Source organism: Pristis pectinata, chromosome 15 (assembly GCF_009764475.1).
Source record: "Pristis pectinata isolate sPriPec2 chromosome 15, sPriPec2.1.pri, whole genome shotgun sequence".
In the NCBI taxonomy this organism is placed as follows: Eukaryota; Metazoa; Chordata; class Chondrichthyes; order Rhinopristiformes; family Pristidae; genus Pristis; species Pristis pectinata.
The window spans coordinates 39232573-39254878 of record NC_067419.1 but is presented as its reverse complement, the minus strand read 5'-3'; the positions used below and the strand labels follow the sequence as shown (position 1 = coordinate 39254878).

Sequence of the window (22306 nt, the reverse complement as noted above, 5' to 3'; positions counted from 1 at the left end):
AAAACATTTGCACCTCAAAAGAAATATCCATTAAGTAAGCTAAGCATTCCAACAATTCTGTTGTATTCCAAATTGTATTTCATCTGTGAGCAAAACCTCATTTCGCCCTGTGAGTAAATCTAGTAATTGATGTCTACTTGTGTAACATTCTGAATCTCATAAGGTAATAAGTTTGTTCCACAGATTTTGTAAAGGGAGTACAAACATGGTGAAATCAATACCACAGACCTAGAATCTTGATAATGATAAATAAAGTGGGTTCTAGCATTTCAACCAGCACAAAGAAGGTCAATGAGGGTGTCTTCCAGGAAGTCCTCACTGCAAAGGGTAAATGAGGCTTAGGGATAGAGTGAAGAACTCACTCAAAGACAAACCTTTCAGTTGGGTCAAGCTCACAGAAGAACAAACTGGCTTTAAACACTGTTCATCAAGAAATCACTATAGTTTAACAACACTGTGATCACGTTGCTCTGAAATGGACTTATTTTTTGTTCTAATTGTGTTCTTTCTTGTAAAAATTGTGTATAATTTATGTTTTCCTCGTGAATGCTGCTTATATGATGCTACGTACCTGTGATGTTGCTGCAAGTTTTCATTGCACCTGTGCACACGTGTACTTGTGCATGTAACAATAAACTCTGCTTTGAAATATAATCTCACACCACTCAGCAAAAGCATGAAACATGGCTAAGGTTTCATCTGCATAAATGAGATCAACTCTTCAATGTTCCCAAGTTGGATAGATTGCTTCCATCAATGGTCAAAGAACTATAAAAATCTGAAGCTGACTTTAAGCAAATGTCTATCAGAAGCCACCAAGACAATGTATCAAAATCTCTTGCCACAATTTTTGCTGTGTTGTGACAATTTGCCTTGAACACTTCTTAAGGATTATTGTAATCTTTCTACTTGGATCTACATGACATAGCTGTGAATCAATATTGCCTGATTAAGTTTCAGTCAAAGGCATTCAGTAATCAGGAAAATGCATTTGTGTATCTCTGGGGACTCTAAAACTTCCAATATTTCTTAAAACAGTTGTTCAAGGACCATGAGGAAACCACATGATAATTCTACAGTTCTGGGTTTCTACCACAAGAGATGCCTTGATGAGATGTGCATTTTGGATATTCTTCTAGTGAAAGAACAAGAATTTATTCTACAAATAAAAGCAGAAAATGTTGGAGATACTCATCAAGTCAGCCAGTGTCTGTGGAGAAAGAAAATGAATAAACATCACAGATCAATGACCCTTCAGAACTGATTTAATTCTTGTTTCTTTTTTTAAAAAATGCAGCTTGCCCTGAGTATTTTCAGCTTTTGCGGGTATTGTTACTGATTCCCAGCATCTGCAATTTTGTTTTGTTTGTTGCTCATGCCAAAATACACCACAGAATTTCACTGTATTTTTGACAAATGGATTTAAACTGTAAAATATAAATAACAGCAACTGGTGAAATTAATTCAATTGCCATGATAGCGGGAGTTTAATTGGGTGCCTTTATCAGTACATAAAATATAGCTGAACAAGTACTATCTAATGTAAGCTATATTTAGGGTTGATAACTTTTCCATCACCCCAGCCAAGCCTTTGGAATAGCTGTCAGTTGTAAGGACACAACAGCAAAGTTCTGAAAAGTGATCTTTTGAATGGGCTGTAATTCATGTTGATAGTATCAGTACACACTTTTTAATAAAGATTAATTTACAAAAGAATGTTAATTAATAAACATCCATATTTTCTAATACAGTGGGTTTTCCATGTACCTATCCACATTACAGTGCCCAGAAATAAGGGTACTGATTTTTAACCAGCTACCAAATAAATTGAGCAGAAAACAAAAAGGTTTGCAGGTGTGGAAATCCAGAAAAAACTGCTGGAAATGTAAAATCTGGGAATATCTTCCTGCTCTGCATTTTAAAACTCCTACATTCTCTTATCTATGTTCTTTTGTCTATGTTCTCACTCTCCAACTGCTCCCATTCACTCATTAACCAGATACATCTTACCTCCATGGTTACCCTGGATTTACTCTGTCAGAGATACCCCCCTTGCCCACCCTCCCTGCAGCTTAATAAGCTTCTTCTGTCTCCTTTAAATTCTGATGAAAGGTCTTCAACCTGAAACGTTGACTCTGTTTCTCTTCCTCCAGATGAGGCCTGACTTGCTGAGTATTTCCAGCATTTTCTGTTTTTATTTTAGGTTTGCAGATGTATGGAGCTACCTCTGTCAAGTGATTTTTAAAAAGAATGAATAGATTTAAATGTTACGCCATTAAAAATAAATTGCCTTGACAACATCAGAATCAATTACGGCTCTCTGCACTATAAATTTGTAAGTCAGTAAATATTGATGCAGTTTTATTCATTTAGCTGCAAAAAAGTAATAATATAAAAGAATTATGATTTCAAGAGTAAAGCAGAGCAATTGTAAAAATAATTTTTTCTTTAATTTGTACAAACATTTCAAAACATGGTGCATTATCTGAGTCCAGTTATAGCTCAACCTAGTATTTATCCGATTAAGGCACTGTAGTTTTGATCATTAAGATTTATAATTTATTTATATGGAGGTTATAGGTATCATAGTTATTATGAAAAGATGCAACTGTTATTACATATGAAGCATAAAGCTAAGACTTACATCAGGTTTTCAGACCAAAGGACAGATGCACAAGAAACTGATGCAACTGCTTACTAGTTGCCTTTAAAACTGTACCTAATGCAGTTAAGGAAGGAAGTGCTTGCATTTACTTAGGCACGTATCATAACTTCAGAACATCCCAACGGATTCCACATTAAGTGACATATTTTTGCAGTGAAGTCACTGTTGTAAATCAGGAATGTGGCAAGCTCCCACAAACCGCTTCTATTTTCAGGCAGTCCCTCAGAATCAAGGATGACTTCCACTCAAGGTTTTGTGGGTTCTGAGGTGACTAATCAGGTCAAAGTGGGAAGAAAAGACTCTTCCAGAGATATGTCAGGAGGCGGCTGATGGTGGATGGTTAGTTTATGAGGTGGTCCGCTCCTTCCCCTCCTTACACAGGGCTTTTGTGTGCTCCCAATACAATGTGGTTCTCAATACCATCCATTGTCGTATAGAAGCCATGTGTTTCAAAGGCATATTTTATGATGTAGGGGATTACAGCCAATGAAGTACATTGAAGTTTGGTAACTGTCCTAATGCAGGAAGATGTGGCAGCAAATATGCACACAGCAAGCTCCCATAAACACCAGTGATTTGTTTTAATGACATTTAGTCAGGGATGGACATTATACCAAACCCTGAGGGATAACTCCATTGTTCTTTTTTTGAAAAGTGTCATGGGACCTTTCAGGTCGACCCAAGAAAGCAAAAGGGGTCTCAGTTTAACTTCTCGACTGAAAGATGGCAGTTCCAATAGTGCAGTGTCAGCCTGAATTATATGTTCAAATCTCTGGAGTCGGATTTGAACCCATGATTCATCCATTGAGAGGCAACAGTGCTAGCCACAGAACCAAGACTCAGGTGGTAACATAGATGGTTCTCCATTTGTCTGCCTTCTTTCATTCACTCAACAATGGTTAGTGTATTTTTGATACTTATGAAGACATTGCCCCTTTAACAAATAGCTTAAGATGCAGACTCTGCCAGGTGAAAGAATATAAGGTATAAATTTACCGAAAGTTTGTTCTAGGCTGTGGGCATGACGTAGATAAAATCAAATTTCTCATATAGACATGTAGTATATTTAAAGAGTGCACATAAAATCTATCCTTGGATCCCAACATATACATTAGGAGAGATGAACAGAGCTTGTAAAATTTAAATCATTGCCACTCCACAAGAGATTTTATGACCTAGAGAATCCAACTAAAAGTGTGACAGTCATCTAAGTACTTTACAAATTAAGTTTTTATTGCAATAGTTATATTTTTAGAAATATACCAATTATTAAACTTCATTAGTAACCTCAATTAGTTACAGTGACCTCTGTCATGACCTTCAGTACCGGGGACACAAGGTTGCATGAGACATGAGATGGTGATGTGACAGCAAGAGGTCATTTATGCAGTTTTTGTCTTCTGCCCATGACACAAATAAAATTGCTTTGAGCCATGATAATATTGGAAGAAGAAAACACAAAACAAAGGTGCATAGAAATATATTGCACATGTATAGCACAGTTTAAAAATACAAATTGGTTGTGTATGGTGTGAACTAAAGGATTCAACTCTTCAACATGAAGAATTTAGTCTATTGTCCATGGATGATGCTATTCCTTTCACTTGCTCTATATCCCATATGGATGAGGCCCCAGTAGGGCCATAGTGCAAAAGGTTGTGGTGAATGATGACCTTCATTCACAGATATGGCTGTACATGGTGAATTAAATCAGCATGTTATCATGGCAAATAGCCTATTGCAAATACATAAAGTCTTATATTTTCTTGACCTTCATGATCATTCATTATAATGCAGGAAGATCAAAGTAAAGTAGAATCAGATAATATACAAGGGGAGAGGGGAGATCATAATGATTATGGCAAAGCCAACTCGTGCATTGTTGATATGTATTCTGTAATCCTCCCTCTCTCTAATCCACCGACCTGAACCAGCCCCCCATCCCCACCTCTCTCTCCCCAGAGGCCTCTCGTGCTGGCTCTTGGCAGGGACAACCTCCAGTTCCCATCTCCATTTTATTCATTATTCATGTTCCTAAAAGGGATATCACCAGGGAAATTATTTCTGATGTGCAGTGTTTCAGGTAGGTAGTGGGAGAAGCAACAATCCTGTGCTGGAACTGGAAGACAATTCATTCAGCCATGAGGAAAACACGACTAAACTCACCTCTGTTTGCCTTTCCTCTGTCATCTCATAATTCAAAATAAGTAGGTGGAACACACAATCCATTTCCTTTACAGCTGCAAATGACATGAGCACTGGTAAATTGCAATTGATAAAGGGATGTTGCATTTGTCTTTTACTGTCCAGGCAAGCTCATGACAGGACAGATAAGAGTTGATCACTAATTATAGCAATCAACTTTAATCAACTAATCTATAACAGAGGCCAATATGAAGCATTGGTGAAGACCTTGAGAATAGTAGGTGCAAAATCATCTTTCAAAACACCTATAAACTGTATTGCAAACTATATACTGCAGGGGTTCAAGAAGGCAGCTCACCACCACCTTCACAAGAGCAATTAGGGATGGGCAATTAAATGCTGGCTCAGCCTGCAAAGCCCACATCTCTTGAATGAATTAAATAAGAATGTTATTTTTTGAGAGTTGCTTTTGAAGGAATCAATACTGATTCCATTTGAGAATCTGGTCCAAGACCTGACCATTCACCTTGCCTCCAGGGGCAACTTTTATATAGTGTATTATATTTTCTTATAACATAAAAGGAGCCATTCAGTGCATTGAACCTATGCCGGATTTCAAAGCAATCCTGTCAGTCCCTTCATTTATTTCTCTGCAATTTATCCTCTCTCACATGTTCATCAATACTTCACTAAATCTCCTGCCACCCACCCATACCAGGAATAATGTACAGTAGTCAGTTAACTTATCAGTGCACTTTTCACCTACACAGTCATAAGAAGAATGTGCAAACTCTACACAGACAGGACCAGAGATTGGGATTAAACCCAGGTCACTGGAGGTGTGCAGTAGCAGATTACTGCTACACTCTAAATTTCCATCCATTAATCTGCAGTCTTGTTTCATTGCACTAGTCATGGTGAGATAGCTCCTGAAGGTCTATTATCCAGATTCTTTAAACTTCTTAAAACAGCGACTGTCCTTCCCACTGTGAACATGCACAAGTATAATTACTCCTTATAGGGAAATGCATCCACACTTCAAGCATATGAATATGTAACATTTCAATAGCTGTATTACCTATTTTGTATTTTGGTGACTAGAGTTCAATACTGCATTTCAAATTCAATCATTGCAATCATTTTGGATCAATATTGACCTTCTTCCCAACTCTGAGGCAGTGCGGTGACACAGCTGGAAGAGTGCACAGTAACCAGGGGTGATCCTAATCTCAGGTGCTCTCTGCACATAGTTTGCATGTTCTCCCTGCAACCCCACAGATTTCCCTGGAAGCTCTAGTTTCCTCCCACATCCCAAATACATGTGACTTTGTAGGTTAGTTGGCCAATGTAAATTACCCCTTTAAACTAATCCCACCTGCCTACACGTGGTCTATATCCTTCCATTCCCTGCCTGTTGCTGTGTTTCTCTAAATGTCTCTTAAATGTTGCCAACTTCCACCACCTCCCTTGGCAGCCTGTTCCAGGCACCCACATTCTCTGTGTAAAAAAACCTGCCTTGCAAATTTCCTTTAAACTTTCCCCTTCTCGCCTTAAAGCTATGCCCTCTAGTATTTGACATTTTCACCCTGGGAAAAAAGATTCCGACTATCTACCCTATCCATGCTTTATATACTTCTATCATGCTCCAGCACTCCAGAGAAAACAAACCAAGTTTGTCCAACCTCTCCTTATAGCTAATCCTCTCCAATCCAGGCAACATCCTGGTGAATCTCCTCTGCACCCTTTCCAAATCCTTCACATCGTTCCTTTAAATGTGGCAGAACTGCAGACAGATGTGGCCTAATCAAAGTTTTATACAGCTGCAACATGACTTCTTGACTTTTATTATCAATGCCCTGGCTGACGAAGGCCCTCTGTGTTTTACATTTGGAGAAGTCTAGATATGACTTTGGGAAGTTAGTAGAGTTCTTTTCTCTATGAATATCAATAGTAATTTCCCAAGGAGACAAAGGTATACCTTTGAAAAAGAAAACAATTGAAAAGCTCTGGGGAAAGAGCAGGAGAGTAGGATTAATTAGATTTTTCTTTCAAAGTCTTATCATATCCTCTAGATATCCCATAGCACTTATAATCCAAAGGGTTTCTCTGCTGTTTTATAGATCAACACAGTACGATCGCTTAAAAAACAAACAAGATCATGGTCTCATATCTGTAGTATCTGGACTCATTGTACAGGTAGAGGAAATTCTGCCCATCGTGCCTCTGCCATCTCTGGGAAAGATTTCTCATTAGTCCAGTTCCCATGATCTCTCCATTGTCTTTTTTTTAATTTTGCCAGTTTAAAGGCCTGCATCCATTCTGTCTATTTTGTGGCTTCAGTACATTTCATTAATATTTTACTAGTCATAGTTGTAACGTCACAGCAAACTTGCAGACTAGGTGAACCCACAAACAGTAATGTGATAATCACTAAATAATCTGACTTAGTGAATTATACTTTGGAATTTCTATATCCACCTGGAAAAATAGACAAGGCCACATCCAAAAGACGCCACCTCCTATCGGTGCATCACTCCTTCAGACAGCCCAGAATTTACGCTCCGGAATGTAATTTGAATCAATAATCTGGAGACAAGAGTATTCCCAGCTGATCACTATTAATGCTTGATTTATGTACATTTAAACTAGGTTAGCAGCAATGTAGTCAATTAACGCAGTGCACCACACTTTGGGGATGAGGGTATAAAATGAAATGCAAGTTGATTTTTAAGATCAGTGGTCCTTTCCTGATTTAACAATTTTCATTTTCATACCAGCCTTTAATTTAATACAATATGTCATATTCACTATCAGAATAATGGTGAGATTAGCAGCACTTAACATTATTTATATATAAACGGCAAAACCGGTTCAGGTAAGCAGTGGACATGAGGTTAAATGAGAATATTGTAAAGTGCTGCCCTAATTGTATCATTCCACAACTGGCTTCACTAAAATTAAGCCTCACTCTCCACTCTACTGTCATACTGAACGGAATGAAATTGATGGACTTTAGTTGAGGACTCATACTATACTCAAGCAATAGTTTAAGAATGCTATGAAAATGTAACTTGTTAAATCAGCTAGGCACTAAACTTAAAAGTCAATTTATGTTTACTTTGTCATACCGGCCATCATCCCTCTCCACTCTCAGTTTTGATGTACCATCTCAACCCAAAACATTAACATTTTTTTTCCCTGCACAGATGCTGCTTGGCCCACTGAGTTCCTCCATTAGTTTATTTATTGCTCCAGATTCCAACAGTTTCCTGTGCCTCTATTGTTAATTTTACAGTCTCTCATCCCCAAAGTGTGGCCCAGTGCATGAATTGACTGCATTGGTGCTAATCTTGTTTTAATGTGCATAACTCAGGCATCCTGCACTCAGAATTATCAATGGCTCAGCAGGCAAAACTTTGTCTCCCAGTCAGTAGATTATTGGTTCAAGTTACATTCCAGAGCATTGAGTATCCTTTAATAATGTGGTAAATGTTACTCCCAATCAACCTTGCTACCTCAGAAAATTAACAATTAGAAGGTCTAGTATCCTATTCACTCAGATATTAACTGTCATTGAAGGTTTTAAAACTAACTTTTATTTTTCTTCCATTTTTCCTCTCTCTCTTAATAGCATCATAGTGCAATACAGGCCCTTTGGCCCAATGAATCCATGCTGACCATGGTGTCCACCCAGCTGGTCCCAATTTCCTGCATTCAGCCCATATCCCTCTAAACCCTGCCCCTCCATGTACCCATCCAAGTGCTTCTTAAATGATACCTTTGTACCTGTCTCAATCACCTCCTCTGGCAGCTCGTTCCATATGCTCACCACCCTCTGTGTAAAAAAGCTGCCCCTCAAGTCCCTTTTAAATTTTGCCCCTCTCACCCTAAATCTATACCCCCTCATTTTGGACTAAAAAGGTTCGTCAAGCATGACTTTCCGTGCACAAAGCTATGCCGACTCCCCCTAAGTTCGGTCGTTGGCACTCTACTCTTCCCAAGCAATATTGTTTTGCCTACATTGATTGAATCAATGACATTAATAAGGAGCAAATTCAAAACCCGTCCACCAATTCTTTTGTTGAAAAAATAGCAAACCAGCAGCAAATGCATACATTGCCACTTGATTTTATTTCTATATATAAAGAGATATTGAAACATTAAGTAGTTTTCTCCATGCCTTGAAACAAGCATGTCTAAGTTAGATGAAGTGAGAGTTTGCCTCTTTAGTGCAGGCAGATCCAGACCACACCTACCAAAGACAAAGAACCACATAACATCAGACTCACATAATATTGATCTGCTTTTTTGACTGGACATACTTAGCTGCGTGGCCACACCATCCATCCCCTGGCTCCTCATCCTATCCCATCTCTTCAACCTCCCAGAGCAACAAAAACTAATGTTACCTTCATGCCTTCAGTCAATTCAGGGATGTTATGTTAGTAATTCCTCTCCAGTTCCTCAGTGGCAATAAAACATGTTCTAAGGATGTCAGCTGTGTCTCTCAATTGCTACATCAAAAAGTTATGAATATAAACCCAACCTCAGATTCTTGACTGTACAATCTAAATGGATGCTTCAGTGACACAGAGCTTCCAGAGGAGTTGGTCACTCAATTCTCCAACTCCTGTCTCAGCTGGGTTTACGCAAATGGGAAGAAGAATTGAGGAGTTCTTCTTCTGGTCTAGGACAACCACTATTATTTAGACAGGTTATACAGTCAATATCACATTGTTGTTTGTGGGCAAAGGAATGGCTACTTTACGACTGTGGCTACACTTGATTGTGAAGAATTTTGACACAACCTGAGCTTAGGAGGGTGCTATTCAAATACAAATGATAATGTTTCTTTGTCCCTCTTTGGCCCATCAGTAGCAAAGCTTGGTGTAAAAAAAATCAGAGAACTGCACAGCCCTTTTCCCCTCCTGGCCAACCACTTATGTGTCTAAAGTGACAAATGTCTCGAGACTCATCTGTGCTTGGCAGATTGAATTCTGCAGTTTCCTCCTATGTTTGATTCATGCAGAACTTTAGGCAACTGCTGCTTCCCAATTGCTCACTGGAAAAATATCTCGAGAGAAAAGCAATCTGCAGAGCTCGATGGAAACATCAAATAGCGTTTGTATTCTGTCACGCTTAGTGGAAGGAAATGGTCTTCTCATTTCATAGTTCCATGAGAAAGTAAAGAGAAAATTGCATGAGAAACTTCTGCACTGAAATCCCTTCTAAAATGTCATGAATTCCTTGCAATGTGATTCATGTACAATTTAAAAAGGATCAAAGTAAAATCTTAAGATAAAACTGCTCTGAGGAAAAAAACATGTCATTTGTTATAGCACTCATGAAAAAAAGAAAAGAAGGCTGGCAAACTACAATCTACATGCCACAAGGCTTTTCTGTTGACATTTTTCAGACCTACCATGGGAAATATACCTTTGGGCAACAATTGGTATCCTGAGTGTAAAACTAACCCAACAGATTATCCCTCTGCTATGGGAGCTGCCACTATCCATTCCAATGGCTTGAAGGTCCAAAGAAAATACACCCTTTTATACAGAGTAGAAAGGGTCCTAAGATATATCATACATGCATAGGTTATGTTTTGCAGAGAACAAAAACTTGACCAGAACACAATTATCATAAAGCCGTTTACTTCCATTTCACAACCAATACGTCTTATTGGTTGTTTTTCCAATTATATCGGTTTTGGAGAAATACAAAGAACCAGATGTTTTGGAAATTTTCTGATTCTAGAAAAGGCAACCATTATATTTAATTCCTTAGAGGTTGTGTATTCAAGATTAGAGTCATAGAGTTATAGAGTGTGGAAAGAGGCCCTTCGGCCCAACTGGTCCATGCCAACCAACATTTCCATCTAAGCAAGTTGAAGCTAAGCTCGTCCCACTTGCATTGGATTCACCATGGGATGTGTGATATTATTCAAAAGATCAGATATTTTCATGATCAGCATCACAAAGTATCAGAATCAGATTTATTATCACTGACATATGACATTATATTTGTTGTTTTACGTCAGCAGTACAGTGCAAATACATAAAATCTATCAATTACAAAAATAAATAAATAGTCCAAAAAAAGGAATAATTAGGTAGTGATCATGGATTCATGGACCATTCAGAAATCTGATGGCGGAGGGGAAGAACTGTTCCTGAATCATTGAGTTTGGGTCTTCAGGCTCCTGTACCTCCTCCCTGATGGTAGTAACAAGAAGTGGGCATGTCCCGGATGATGAGGGTTCTTAATGATGGATGCCACCTTCTTGAGGCACCACCTCTTGAAGATGTTCTCAATGGTGGAGAGCTGTGTCTGTGATGGAACAGGCTGAGTCTACAACCCTCTGCAGCCTCTTGCAATCCTGTGCATTGGAGCTTCCATACCAGGCGGTGATGCAACCAGTCAGGATGCTTTACACCGTACATCTACAAAAATTTGTAAGAGCCTTTGGTGACATACCAAATCTTCTCAAAATTCTAATTAAGTAGATCCACTGGTAAGCCTTCTTCATGATTGCATCAGTGTGTTGGGCCCAGGATATATCCTTTGAGATGTTGACACCCAGGAACTTGAAAATATTATAACTCCAGCTTATAATATCCAATTAATATCCTTTGAATCAGCCTAGTCTGACCTTCATTTGGTTCTGATTCTCCACACTCTCTTTAAGCAACTTAAAAAAGCCAAGCATCACTCGGTTTAAAATTGTAGAAGAGGGTGGGGTGGAGTGGTCCATAATGAATATCAAACAAGTCTTAGACAACCTTAGCCCAATTAACCCTCCGAAGTGCTTATCAATGTCTATTTGGGACATTTGGGAAAGCTCTGCTATAGACCTAGCCAATGGTCCAAAATATTAGGGATCAAATCTATCAGCCAACACTTCTGACTCTTCTAGCATTATCCTTTGGTGTGACCTGGTCCATCAACATATTGGACCCACCAGAGGTACAGGCACAATAGTGGTCAAATGGAGAGGTGGTAAAGTCCTTGGCATCCTATGAATTGTCCATAGTTCTAACTAGATTTCCTGTTGATTGCTGCCCAAGCCTTGCCTTCAACCCCTATCTTGCATAACAGCATAGAATAGCTTTAAGTGTCAGCATTGGCGCAGTTGTGGGATAGAGTGTCAAACAATAGTACTGGTGGGTGAGGCCTCCACATTACCTAGATGTTAATCCTCTGCTGGTGGTGTTAAATCCACATTACAGTAGGACTGTGTATTGTACTCTGCTTCTAAGTTTGATTGGTTTCAGTATGTCCAAATTTCAGAAGCAGAGTAAAATATGCAGCTGTCATTTTATTGCATATTTGAAGCCACTCAGAATGAATTACTCCCACTGTCACAACTTCTTATTGACACCATCTGTTGCCTCATGTTAAATGAACATCAACAAGTCACAATAAGCTCTTAACAGTAGGGCTAGGTGTGGTCACAGTCTGTAACTGACACCCAATACATCCTTGGTGATCAACCTTGATTCAACGGGATATGCAAGGCATGTCTGAAGCAAAGGAATGAATTATCAGCTTTTCAAAGTAACCAACATGTTGATTGTTGAGACACCCAAAGCCAGGAGGCTGGAGACGGAACTATGTCTGGAAAGCCCTACAGCATCCAGTTGTACAACAATATCACCAAATACCAGATGTTTAGTTTATGAGATTCTCAGAGGCATTTTATGGGTTCTTGACTTGAATCTGTTAGAAAACTGGCAAAAAATCTGAAGATTGATAAGCAAAAAATGCAGATGCTGGAACTGAAAAAAATGACCTTTCATTGTCCTGAAACTTTAACTCCATTTCTCTCTCTACAGATGCTGCCTGACCTCCTGAGTATTCCCCACATTTTCTATTTTTTTTCGCAGCAGAGAGAAATGATGAGAAGGGTTGTAAACACCAAGTGATGGGAATTTCACTACAATTCTAAAGCAAGTTTGCACCTGAGATTAAATCAAACCTGCAGAAATTGTGGTCCTTCTGGTTGTCAGTCTCCCAGCTGTCTCCATTTTAACTCTGTGGAGATATTGTTGCAAAGAACAAATAGCAATGGATTTAGCCCATGGGTTATTTTGGGAAATTCATTACTCAAAATAAATGTTAATAGTGGCTCATTTCCAGGTAACATTTTGAGATTCCAAAATCAATTCCTGTTCCAGTAGTGGTCCCAACTGCATTTAAATACAGTCTGTTCTTCATGTATCCATTCAAACTACGTAATGCTTGCTCTAACTAAAAAAGGTTTACTTATACACTTGGCCAATATTTGACCTGGATGGATTATGTTAGAACCAATTTTCCAGAAGGTAACCAGTTGTGGTAGGGCTTGTGAATACACTTAAAGCTGACAGGAAAAAGTCAGACACAATAAAAAGTCTAAGAATGGCTATCAAACATTTCATCCAAGTTAAAAGATAACACATTCTTCATATAAACTGTCAACATACATCCCGTAAAGAAGCAATAAATCTGGGCCGATCACTAACCAATTAAACCTTTCTGGTTGTGCATAACCAATAGCTGACTGAAACCATTTCCCTGTTGTTTCGTGGTTTTCATGTTGCAAGATATTTAATAGCTCCTTTGAACCAAGTGGCGAATAGTAATGGGGAAAGGGCTTAACAATTTCCCAGCAGCATTAATCAAAATAGATCTACATTTATATATTGATTGGAACCAATGTCCAAGGAGTGTTTAGATAGAAAATAGATATTGAAACATGCTTCTCATTAGCAGCTATATTTTGAAGAGGGTAGTATATGTGGCTCAATGTTGGAATTTTCTGCAAACTGCCCAAGAAAACCTCACTTCCATAGCCAAAAACATGAAACTCGATCCATGTGTCCACACATCCAGAGTGTAAACTAGGGAGATAACAGTCAATGAGACAAGCATTGACCACAAAGAAAGGTAGACTTGCTTTCATGTAGCGTTGTTTACAAATAGCTGCATCACAGCTGAGCAAGACCATTAGGAAAGTAAGCTGAGCATGAGTGCTTATTTCTAGTGGGATAGAACTAAAAATAAGGGGAGTTATGCCGAACTTCCTATGGAACCTTGGTTAGCCACCACTTGGACTACTGTCTGCAGTTCTGTCACTATAACCTACAAAAGATGTATAGGAGCAACAATCTGCAGGAGGAACTCAGCAGGTCGAGTAGCATCTGTGTGGGGGAGGGAAGGAATTGTCGACATTTGAAACCCTGCATCAGGACTGAGAGTGGAGTATGTACTGGCCATCTCCCCTCTCCACTCTCAGTCCTGATGCAGGGTTTTGACCTGAAACGTCAACAATTCCTTTCCTCCCACGGATGCTGCTTGACCTGCTGAGTTCTTCCAGCAGATTGTTTGTTTCTCCAGATTCCAGTGTCTGCAGTCTCTTGTGTCTCCAAAAGATATAGAGGCACTGGAGAGGGTGCGGAGATTTGCAAGGATGGTACCAGAAATGTAAGGGTACACAAATCAGAAAAGGAAGAAAAAATTGGGTCTCTTTCTTAACAGAAAAAAGCTAAGGGATGATGCCATAGAGGTCTTTGGAATAGTAAAAGGTTTAAAGAGAATGGATGTGGAGAGGATGTTGCTACTTGTGGGAAAGAATATAATTAGAGGACATCAATATAAGACAGTCACCAAGAGATCCGACAGGGAATTCAAAAGAAATGTCTTTCTTCAGAAGTAATGAGAAGGAGCAACTAACTAACTACCTCAGGGAGTGGCTGAAACAAATAGTCCAGATGTATTTCAGGAGTGACTGGAAAGCATGTGCAAGAGATGGAATAGAGGGTAATCCTGATGAGGAAAGGTGGGAGGAGGATCAAGTAGAGTATAAATCCCAGACTGGAACACACTGGATTGGGCTGAACAGCTTGTTCTTGAGCCATGTATCCAATAGAATCATATGTAATCCTTTCCAAAACATCTTAAAACCTTAACACCTCAATTATAAAACACCTTAACCTTCACAGCCAATGAAGTACCTTTTAACATATTGTCGTTGTTCTAATGCAGGAAACAATCTATCCACTACAAGCTCCCACAAACAGCAACATGATAATGTCTGGATTGTATGCTTTGATAATATGACACCACCCATAACCTTGTTCTTCTTTGACATAGTGCCAGGGGACGTTTAACAGACAGAATAGACAGGACTTTAACCTCCCAGAGTGGATCAGTTCCTCTCACTGGAAGGTCAGCCTACATTCTTGTGTTTAAATCACATGTGTGGGGCTTGAATCTACAACCTCCTAACTCAGAGGGAAGAGTCTATCACCTGAGCCACTGGTGACAAGTCATAGGTGAGGGTATGCTACTGGCGATCCAGCCTCATGGCTGTTGGTAGCTGACATAATAACTCATCTCTTGGCATTGTGCTCCACACTTATTCACCCAATGTCACTCAGCGTCCAAGATGTGGCTGGTGACAATGGAGTAATGCAAAACCAGAATTCATGTCAGTTGATTGAGATTAGACAATATTATTAATTACTAGTACAACTTAAAACTAAAAATGAATTGCCCAACAAAAAAAAATGCCCTGTGCAATTTGAAAAGTCATTGGAATTTGTGAATCATAAAGTATCAACTTGAACCAAGCCATCATAAGCTTATTACATTTATCATTCTTTACATTACTGGGTGCGGCTTAAAACCAATACTGATAATTCATGAAGGACTAACTTCACAGGAGTATAATTTAGTAATCATTAACTCCAAATGTGCTCAAAATCTAAAACTATATGTAACTACAAATGCTCTCATAAACTTGCAATATGAGTGTTGTATCATTATAACTTCCTCAATGAACTCCACATTTCTTGGTGCACTTTTGAATGAATACTCTACTAAAGGTATTGCATGAGTACAAATTGTTTTTGGATTTACATCCCTCATATAATTTCAGCATGCACATATGTATTTCAACTGAACATGTGTCAAATGGTTTTATCTTTCACGTTGTAAAGGCTTGGTGTGAGCGAGCTGCAAATTTCCGTGGAGTAGAAGTTTATCATCCTACCTCCAGCATACATGACAGCGAGAGTCAATGAAGAAATCCATGCAATTTCGCTGTACGAGGCATTAAAGATTGTCTGAATCTCCTTAAAGTACACTGTGATGGCTTTGGGAAATGCGTAAGAAAATCCAATTGCAATGAAAGCTCCAACGACCACAGCCCATCCCCATCCACCATCTGGAGGGACATATTCCTGAGCTGGCATTGGTGGTGGCATCTTCAACTTCCTCTTCTTCTTTCTTAACTAGAAGAAGCAAATAATGTCAATTGTTTTTTGAGTTGCAGTTAAAAAAGACCATACATGACTTTTTCTGTCTCTAAATCAATTGCATGCACATTTCTGGAATTTAAAGAGACATGCATTAGTTTTTTTTTGCTGTTAAAACTATACCTGATTTAATGCTTCTTAAATGGAAAGAGTATAATAACATCAGTGAGAGTAGACTGGTATTTTCTGCTCAGCATTGATCAATATAAACACTCACACAGTAGGAGGAGTTGTACGACGTCAATCGAGAGATTATCTCACTACACATAGTTTTACTTAATTCATTTAAGTCAGTGCATTCTCAACAAATCAACCCATTCACAAAATCATTGCTAAAAATTAAAATGTGACCACAGCCCTAAGAGATGAAAAAAAGCAAACTAAACTGCAGGTCGATTTAAACCAGCTCATTTCAACTTATCAGTGGTCTGGGCAAACAAGTCAGCCTCTCCCTTTAACTTCTGGTAAATTAGGACAAGCCAGGAGATAAAACCCTGAGAGGTGTGTGACTTTCACTTGAAAGTTAAATAAAAAACAATAACTGAGTGACAAGGAATGGAGTTCCAATATAAATGGTGATCCGACACTGGACAGAAGAGTAACTTTGTCCGAAGGTCAGCTAGCAAGACAGCTCAGTGCAGAAAAAGAACACATATTCTTTTAATGCAATAGCACATTCATTTCCATGAGACTTCAATCAAAACTGTTCTGGCTCATCTCATTACCCTGAACACGCTTATGAATATTCTACAGTCAACAGCTGTCTGCACATGCTCATTAACAAAATTGCATGTTACCAAACGAATCAAAGCTGCTCGAGGTGACCTTCCTCAGTAACATTCAAGGACTCAACGTAGTTTGTTCCCTGGCAATTCGATAGGAGTCAGAATTCACCTTGGAGTCAAATGTGTCACTGGGCAGAGTCGATAAAATTATTTTACTTGGCTCAAGTCAGTGCTGCAGGCAAATCTTAAAATATTATACATTTTGGGGGTGCATTTGATTTGTGTTTCAAGCTTCTCTCCTCGATTTTCTCCTTTTCCTGAAAAGTGTGTCCCATTGGGGTTATGCTTTCACAGATGTTGGCTGAATTAAATCTTCCTGCATGAGCCGAATGGAAAAGAGGTATCACAGCCACCTACACAACATGTACTTTTCCAAAGTGGGTGAATGGATGGCATTTGGGAGCCCATGTGGCTTCTGTTACCTCAAACACTCTCAGGGACACTTATACCTCCTGTTTTTGCTTTTGGTGAGTTCATGGATGATTTCTGATGATTCCATATTCTCATCTTTTCTCCAAATCCACCAATAGCTTTGGTTAATGAATCTCAGGTTTAAAATTAGCAACTGAGCGAGCATTGACTGCCATCCAAGGAAGGGAGTTTCTGATTTTCTACCATCACCTGTGTGTGTTTGACAACTCCATTCCAGCCTCTGCATTCAGCAGATCATCCTTTGCAATTTCTGGCAGCTCCAACAAGATTTCACCATCAGAAACATAGTCCCCTCCCTTATCCTTTCAGCATTTCAAAGGGATCACCCCCTTTCATGGCTTCCTGACCACTCTTCTGTCTTCACCGACCACTCTGCATCTGAGGTTCATAGAGAGCACAGAAACAGACCCTACGGTCCAACTCGTCCATGCTGACCAAAGTGCCACCTACGCTAGTCCCATTTGCCTGAAGTTGGCCCCATATCCTTCTCAAACTTTCTTATCCATGTACTGTCCAAATGCTGTATTAATATTATAATTGTACCCATCTCTACCACCTCCTCTGGCAGCTACACCCACCACACTCTGCACAAAAGTCACACTCTGATCCCCTTTAAATCTTTCCCCCTCACCTTAAACCTATGTCCTCTAGTTCTAGACTCCCCTAATCTGGGAAATAGACTGTAATTCTCTACCCTAACTACACCCTTCATCATTTTATAAACCTCTATAAGGTCACCCCTCAGTCTCCTTCGCTCCAGTGAAAACAGTCCCAGCCCATCACGTCTCTCCTTATTACTCAAGCCCTCCAGTCCGGGCAACATGGAGGTTAAGAAAAAGAGGGAAGCATACATTGCACATAAGCAGTTGGGAACTAGTGAATCTCTTGATGACTACAAGAAATGTAGGAGTGCACTTAAGAGAGAAGTTAGGAGGGCAAAAAGAGGATATGAGAAAGATCTGGCACGCAAAGTGAGGCAAAATCCCAAGAGATTCTATAGGTAACCTGTAGCGCACCACTGGTTACAGGTCTCCAATCTGAAAAATCACCCTTCATTATCACTTTCTGCTCCGACCACCAAGCCAACTTTGTATCAAATTTGCCAGCTCACTTATGGCGCTCTCCTATGCGTGAGGAGATTCAGCACCTGCCCTTTCACATCTTCCCTTCCCACCACCTAGAGACCCTAACTGTCCTTCCAGGTGAAGGAGCTAGTCACTTGCACTTCCTCCATGCTAATGTACTGCCTTTGGTGCCTCCTTTTATGCCACAAGGAAATACAAGAAGAACATAATATAGGAACAGGCGCAAGATAATGGACTCTTCAAACCACTTCTGCCTTTCGTGAGACCACGGTAGCTCAAATCTGATCCCCATCTCCAAGCTTTTCCTTGGTGGCCAAATATCTGTCATGGGCAGGCACGGTAGTGTAGCGGTTAGTGTAATGCTATTATAGCACCAGAGACCCAGGTTCAATTCCAGCCACTGTAAGGAGTTTGTACGTTCTCCCTGTGTCTGAGTGGGTTTCCTCTGGGTGCTCCGGTTTCCTCCCACATTCCAAAGACTTACGGTTTAGGAGCTGTGGGCATGCTATGTTGGCGCCAGAACGTGGCAACACTTGCGGGCTGCCCCCAGAATACTCTACGCAAAAGATGCATTTCACTGTGTGTTTTGATGTACATGTGACTAATAAAGATATCTTGTAAATAACTCAAACTTCTGGGTTAGAGGGTTCCAAAGATTTACAATCCTTTGTGTTAATGAATTTCTCCACTTCTCAGTCCTTTATCCTGAGGCAATGCCCCCAGAGTTCTAGATCGTCCAATCAGATGAAATCACCCCATAGCGTCACCAATGACAATCCCTTTCAGAATCTTTCTGTTCACCTCCCTTAAACTCTAGACACCGTGGCCAATCTGACTTGGTCTCTCCTCTTCAGACAACCCACTTATCCCAGGAATCAAAATGAACCGGTGCCACTCTTACTCCAAGACAGGAACATCCTTTCTTGGATGCAGAAAACAAACTACACACTCACTTCAGAAGAACCAACTTTTGGGGACAAGATACAATCGACAACAGGTAATGATAGCACCTGTTTAATGTTAGCAACTAGAGAAAGAACAAAACAGTGTTGACACATAGGCCATATAATGAAAATGAAATGAAATATTTGAATAAGAATTGGAACAAATCAGATTACATCAATGGGTTGTTTCCTTTCATCCCGTGCTCATTGTAAAATATGCCACTTTTATAAGGAGGGTCCAAAATGTGACACACGGCAATAAAACAAAACAGTTGATGATCTGAACAAAATTGTTTTATCTTTGAGAGCTTGCTTATTCCAAACACCCTGGTCCTTGATATGTTGCACTCCTGCTTCTTGACTCAATGCACCAAGCGTCCCAATGCCATTCAAAGAAGGGGAACAGTTGCTAAAGGAATGGGGAGTGGATGAGGATGGGGCAAGAGTAAGGAAAGTTGGAGTCAAAAAAGTAGTTTCTGAGGAAGCTTTTTAAAGGTGTGAGTAAAGAAGCAGAGACAATGACAATTCCTTAATAAGTAAAAGTTTTTAACACTAGCTACCGTACAATGTGATTGCAATTAGATTACGGCCTGTGACACAGGATTGATTTTATCTTTCATGCAGGGCAAAGATAAGTGCAATCCAACAAACTACTAAGGTCAGTTAAAATCTTTGAAGGCCGTCATTGCCCTGAAATTTGTTCAGATCTCAGTAGTCGAAGCAGTTAATTCAATTCTCAGCAAACCTGACATTTAGTTTTGCAGAAGAACAATTGTTCTATCTTGAAAGAATTAATTAGCTTAGTCATGTGACTGGAGAGATGAAACTGCAGAAGGTGTAACTGTATCTCTCCCAATGTAATCTATCTGATGGGGAATCGAACAATAAGGCTAACACAAAGGGATTGGTGCCACCATGACCACACTCAACATTAATTATGAAAAATGGATTAGAAGATATCAAATAGATCCCATTACAAAAAAGGCAAGATAAAATTTGCCAATAGGTTTATTCAATGTCACCTAAAGTTACTTCAAGGTCATGAAGGTTCTTCGGGGAGCCTGACCCTGGCCTAGATTTTGCAGGGAAATATCAACAATTCCACTTTGCAAATTTGGGATTTCCGCGGGAACATGGAAGTCCTATTCACCAGTGTATTTTTTGACTTCACTCTGGCCTTGCACTCCTCATGGAATCAGGAGTAGGAGCAGTCACTGGGGTGTTTCACCAGCTCACCTTGGAAACCTGTGTCTGGTACACGGATGGGTTTCCACTATATTTCCATGTCAGAGAATGGCTACAAAGGTTAATTAATACAGAATGCTTTAAATTAAATGCTTTTAAGTGTGTTAGGTGTTCTACTCAATTAAAAAGAAGTGTTAGCAGTGATGAATGCTTCTGATATATCAAAAAGTTAGAAACAATAATGATAAAGGCAATTTAACACCTGGCTGGTGACGCTTTCAAGTATTTTAGGGTTTTATTTATATCAATTTTTGAAAAGTGTGCTGGTTATTATGTTTTATAAATTTTGAAAAATTATGAAGATTAATGACAAAGGCAGCTTTGACAGCCAGGTACGTGGTGCTTTCAAGTATTTTTTGTGTTTTTATTTCATTTTTTTAAAAAAGCACGCTAGTTATTTTGTATGTTTTATCTACTTTGAAAAGTTAGTGGCACGGTAGTGTAGTGGTTAGCATAACACTATTACAGTGCCAGCGACCCGGGTTCAATTCCCACTGCTGTCTGTAAGGAGTTTGTACGTTCTTCCTGGGTTTCCTCTGGGTGCTCCGGTTTCCTCCCACATTCCAAAGACGTACAGGTTAGGAAGTTGTGGGCATGCTATGTTGGCGCCGGAAGTGAGATGACACTTGCGGGCTGCCCCCAGAACACTCTACGCAGAAGATGCATTTCACTGTATGTTTCGATGTACATGTGACTAATAAAGATATCTTATCTTATTATCTTATCTTATCTTAGTGTAGTGCATAGCAGAACAAAGGAACATGGTGGGGCATGGTCACAAGATCAACGCCTGGACAACTAATTTGCGTCAATGTGAGAAAGTCGAGTTGTACCAAGACAGCTCTGTGAGCTGACCCTGAGCACAGACAAATGGAGAAGGATGGCCTGCTATGAACACACATCCTGATAATTACAGAACTGGTGGTTGAAGTGTTAAAGTGATTATAGAACAATGCCAGCAGAAATTTGACAGAATTAAAGGAACAAGGAAAAATATGGAAAAGGAGTTTACTTATAGCCATGAAATTGGTCATAAAATCAAAGTAATACTTAGGAGATATGCCAAGGAATGTCTGGTGTGTTCTATCATGTGCACCATTTAATTGGCAACATTTAACATCCCTGGGTGGGCTCAATATGAAGTGATTTTATTTCATTCCTAGCTGAACCACCAACTTAAATCACCTAAATTATGCATTCAAGGCTGGGTTAGTCACATTACAGCAAGCAGCGACCATGACGGCCCAAGCATCAGACAATCACTGAGGTCAAGGGATTGTGGAGGATAGTCCTGCAAGACTATTTAAATTAAAAAATGGCCCAAAATGGGTAGAAGTTCTAGTTAAGGAAGACCCATCAGGGACTGGATCCCCAGAGGATATGCTCTGGGAGTGGGCTCAAGCCAATCAGGTTGAAAGAGCCAAAGAATTAAGTAAACCAACTGCAGTCACATGTACTACAGGAATTCAAAGCTATGAGAATAGGGAGCTGAAACTAACAAATGGAAGAAGGTATGAATGAAAAATTCAAACATAAATCTTGGTGGGAGCAAGAGAAAAGTAGAGGGAAGATGGAATTATGAGTCAGTTTCAGGTTCGAGCTGAGACAGGGCTTCAAGACAAACAACTGTCTAGAAAGAATTAGAGGAGGAAATAAAAAGAAAGTAAATATCATGGTTTGCAAGCAGCTGTAAAAAAAAATCCTC

General features: G+C 39.5%; 1 protein-coding gene across 2 annotated transcripts in view; it reads right to left on the bottom strand.

Annotated features, from left to right (window-relative positions):
* The window catches only part of LOC127578317 (monocarboxylate transporter 2-like), a 117604-nt gene that overhangs the window by 59798 nt on the left and 35500 nt on the right, over positions 1–22306 (bottom strand). For both annotated transcript variants that reach the window (XM_052030213.1, XM_052030214.1), the window contains exon 2: positions 15846–16086. In XM_052030213.1, the coding sequence (XP_051886173.1) occupies positions 15846–16059 (214 nt within the window). In that variant the 5' untranslated portion in view covers positions 16060–16086. The remainder of the gene's footprint in view (positions 1–15845; positions 16087–22306) is intronic.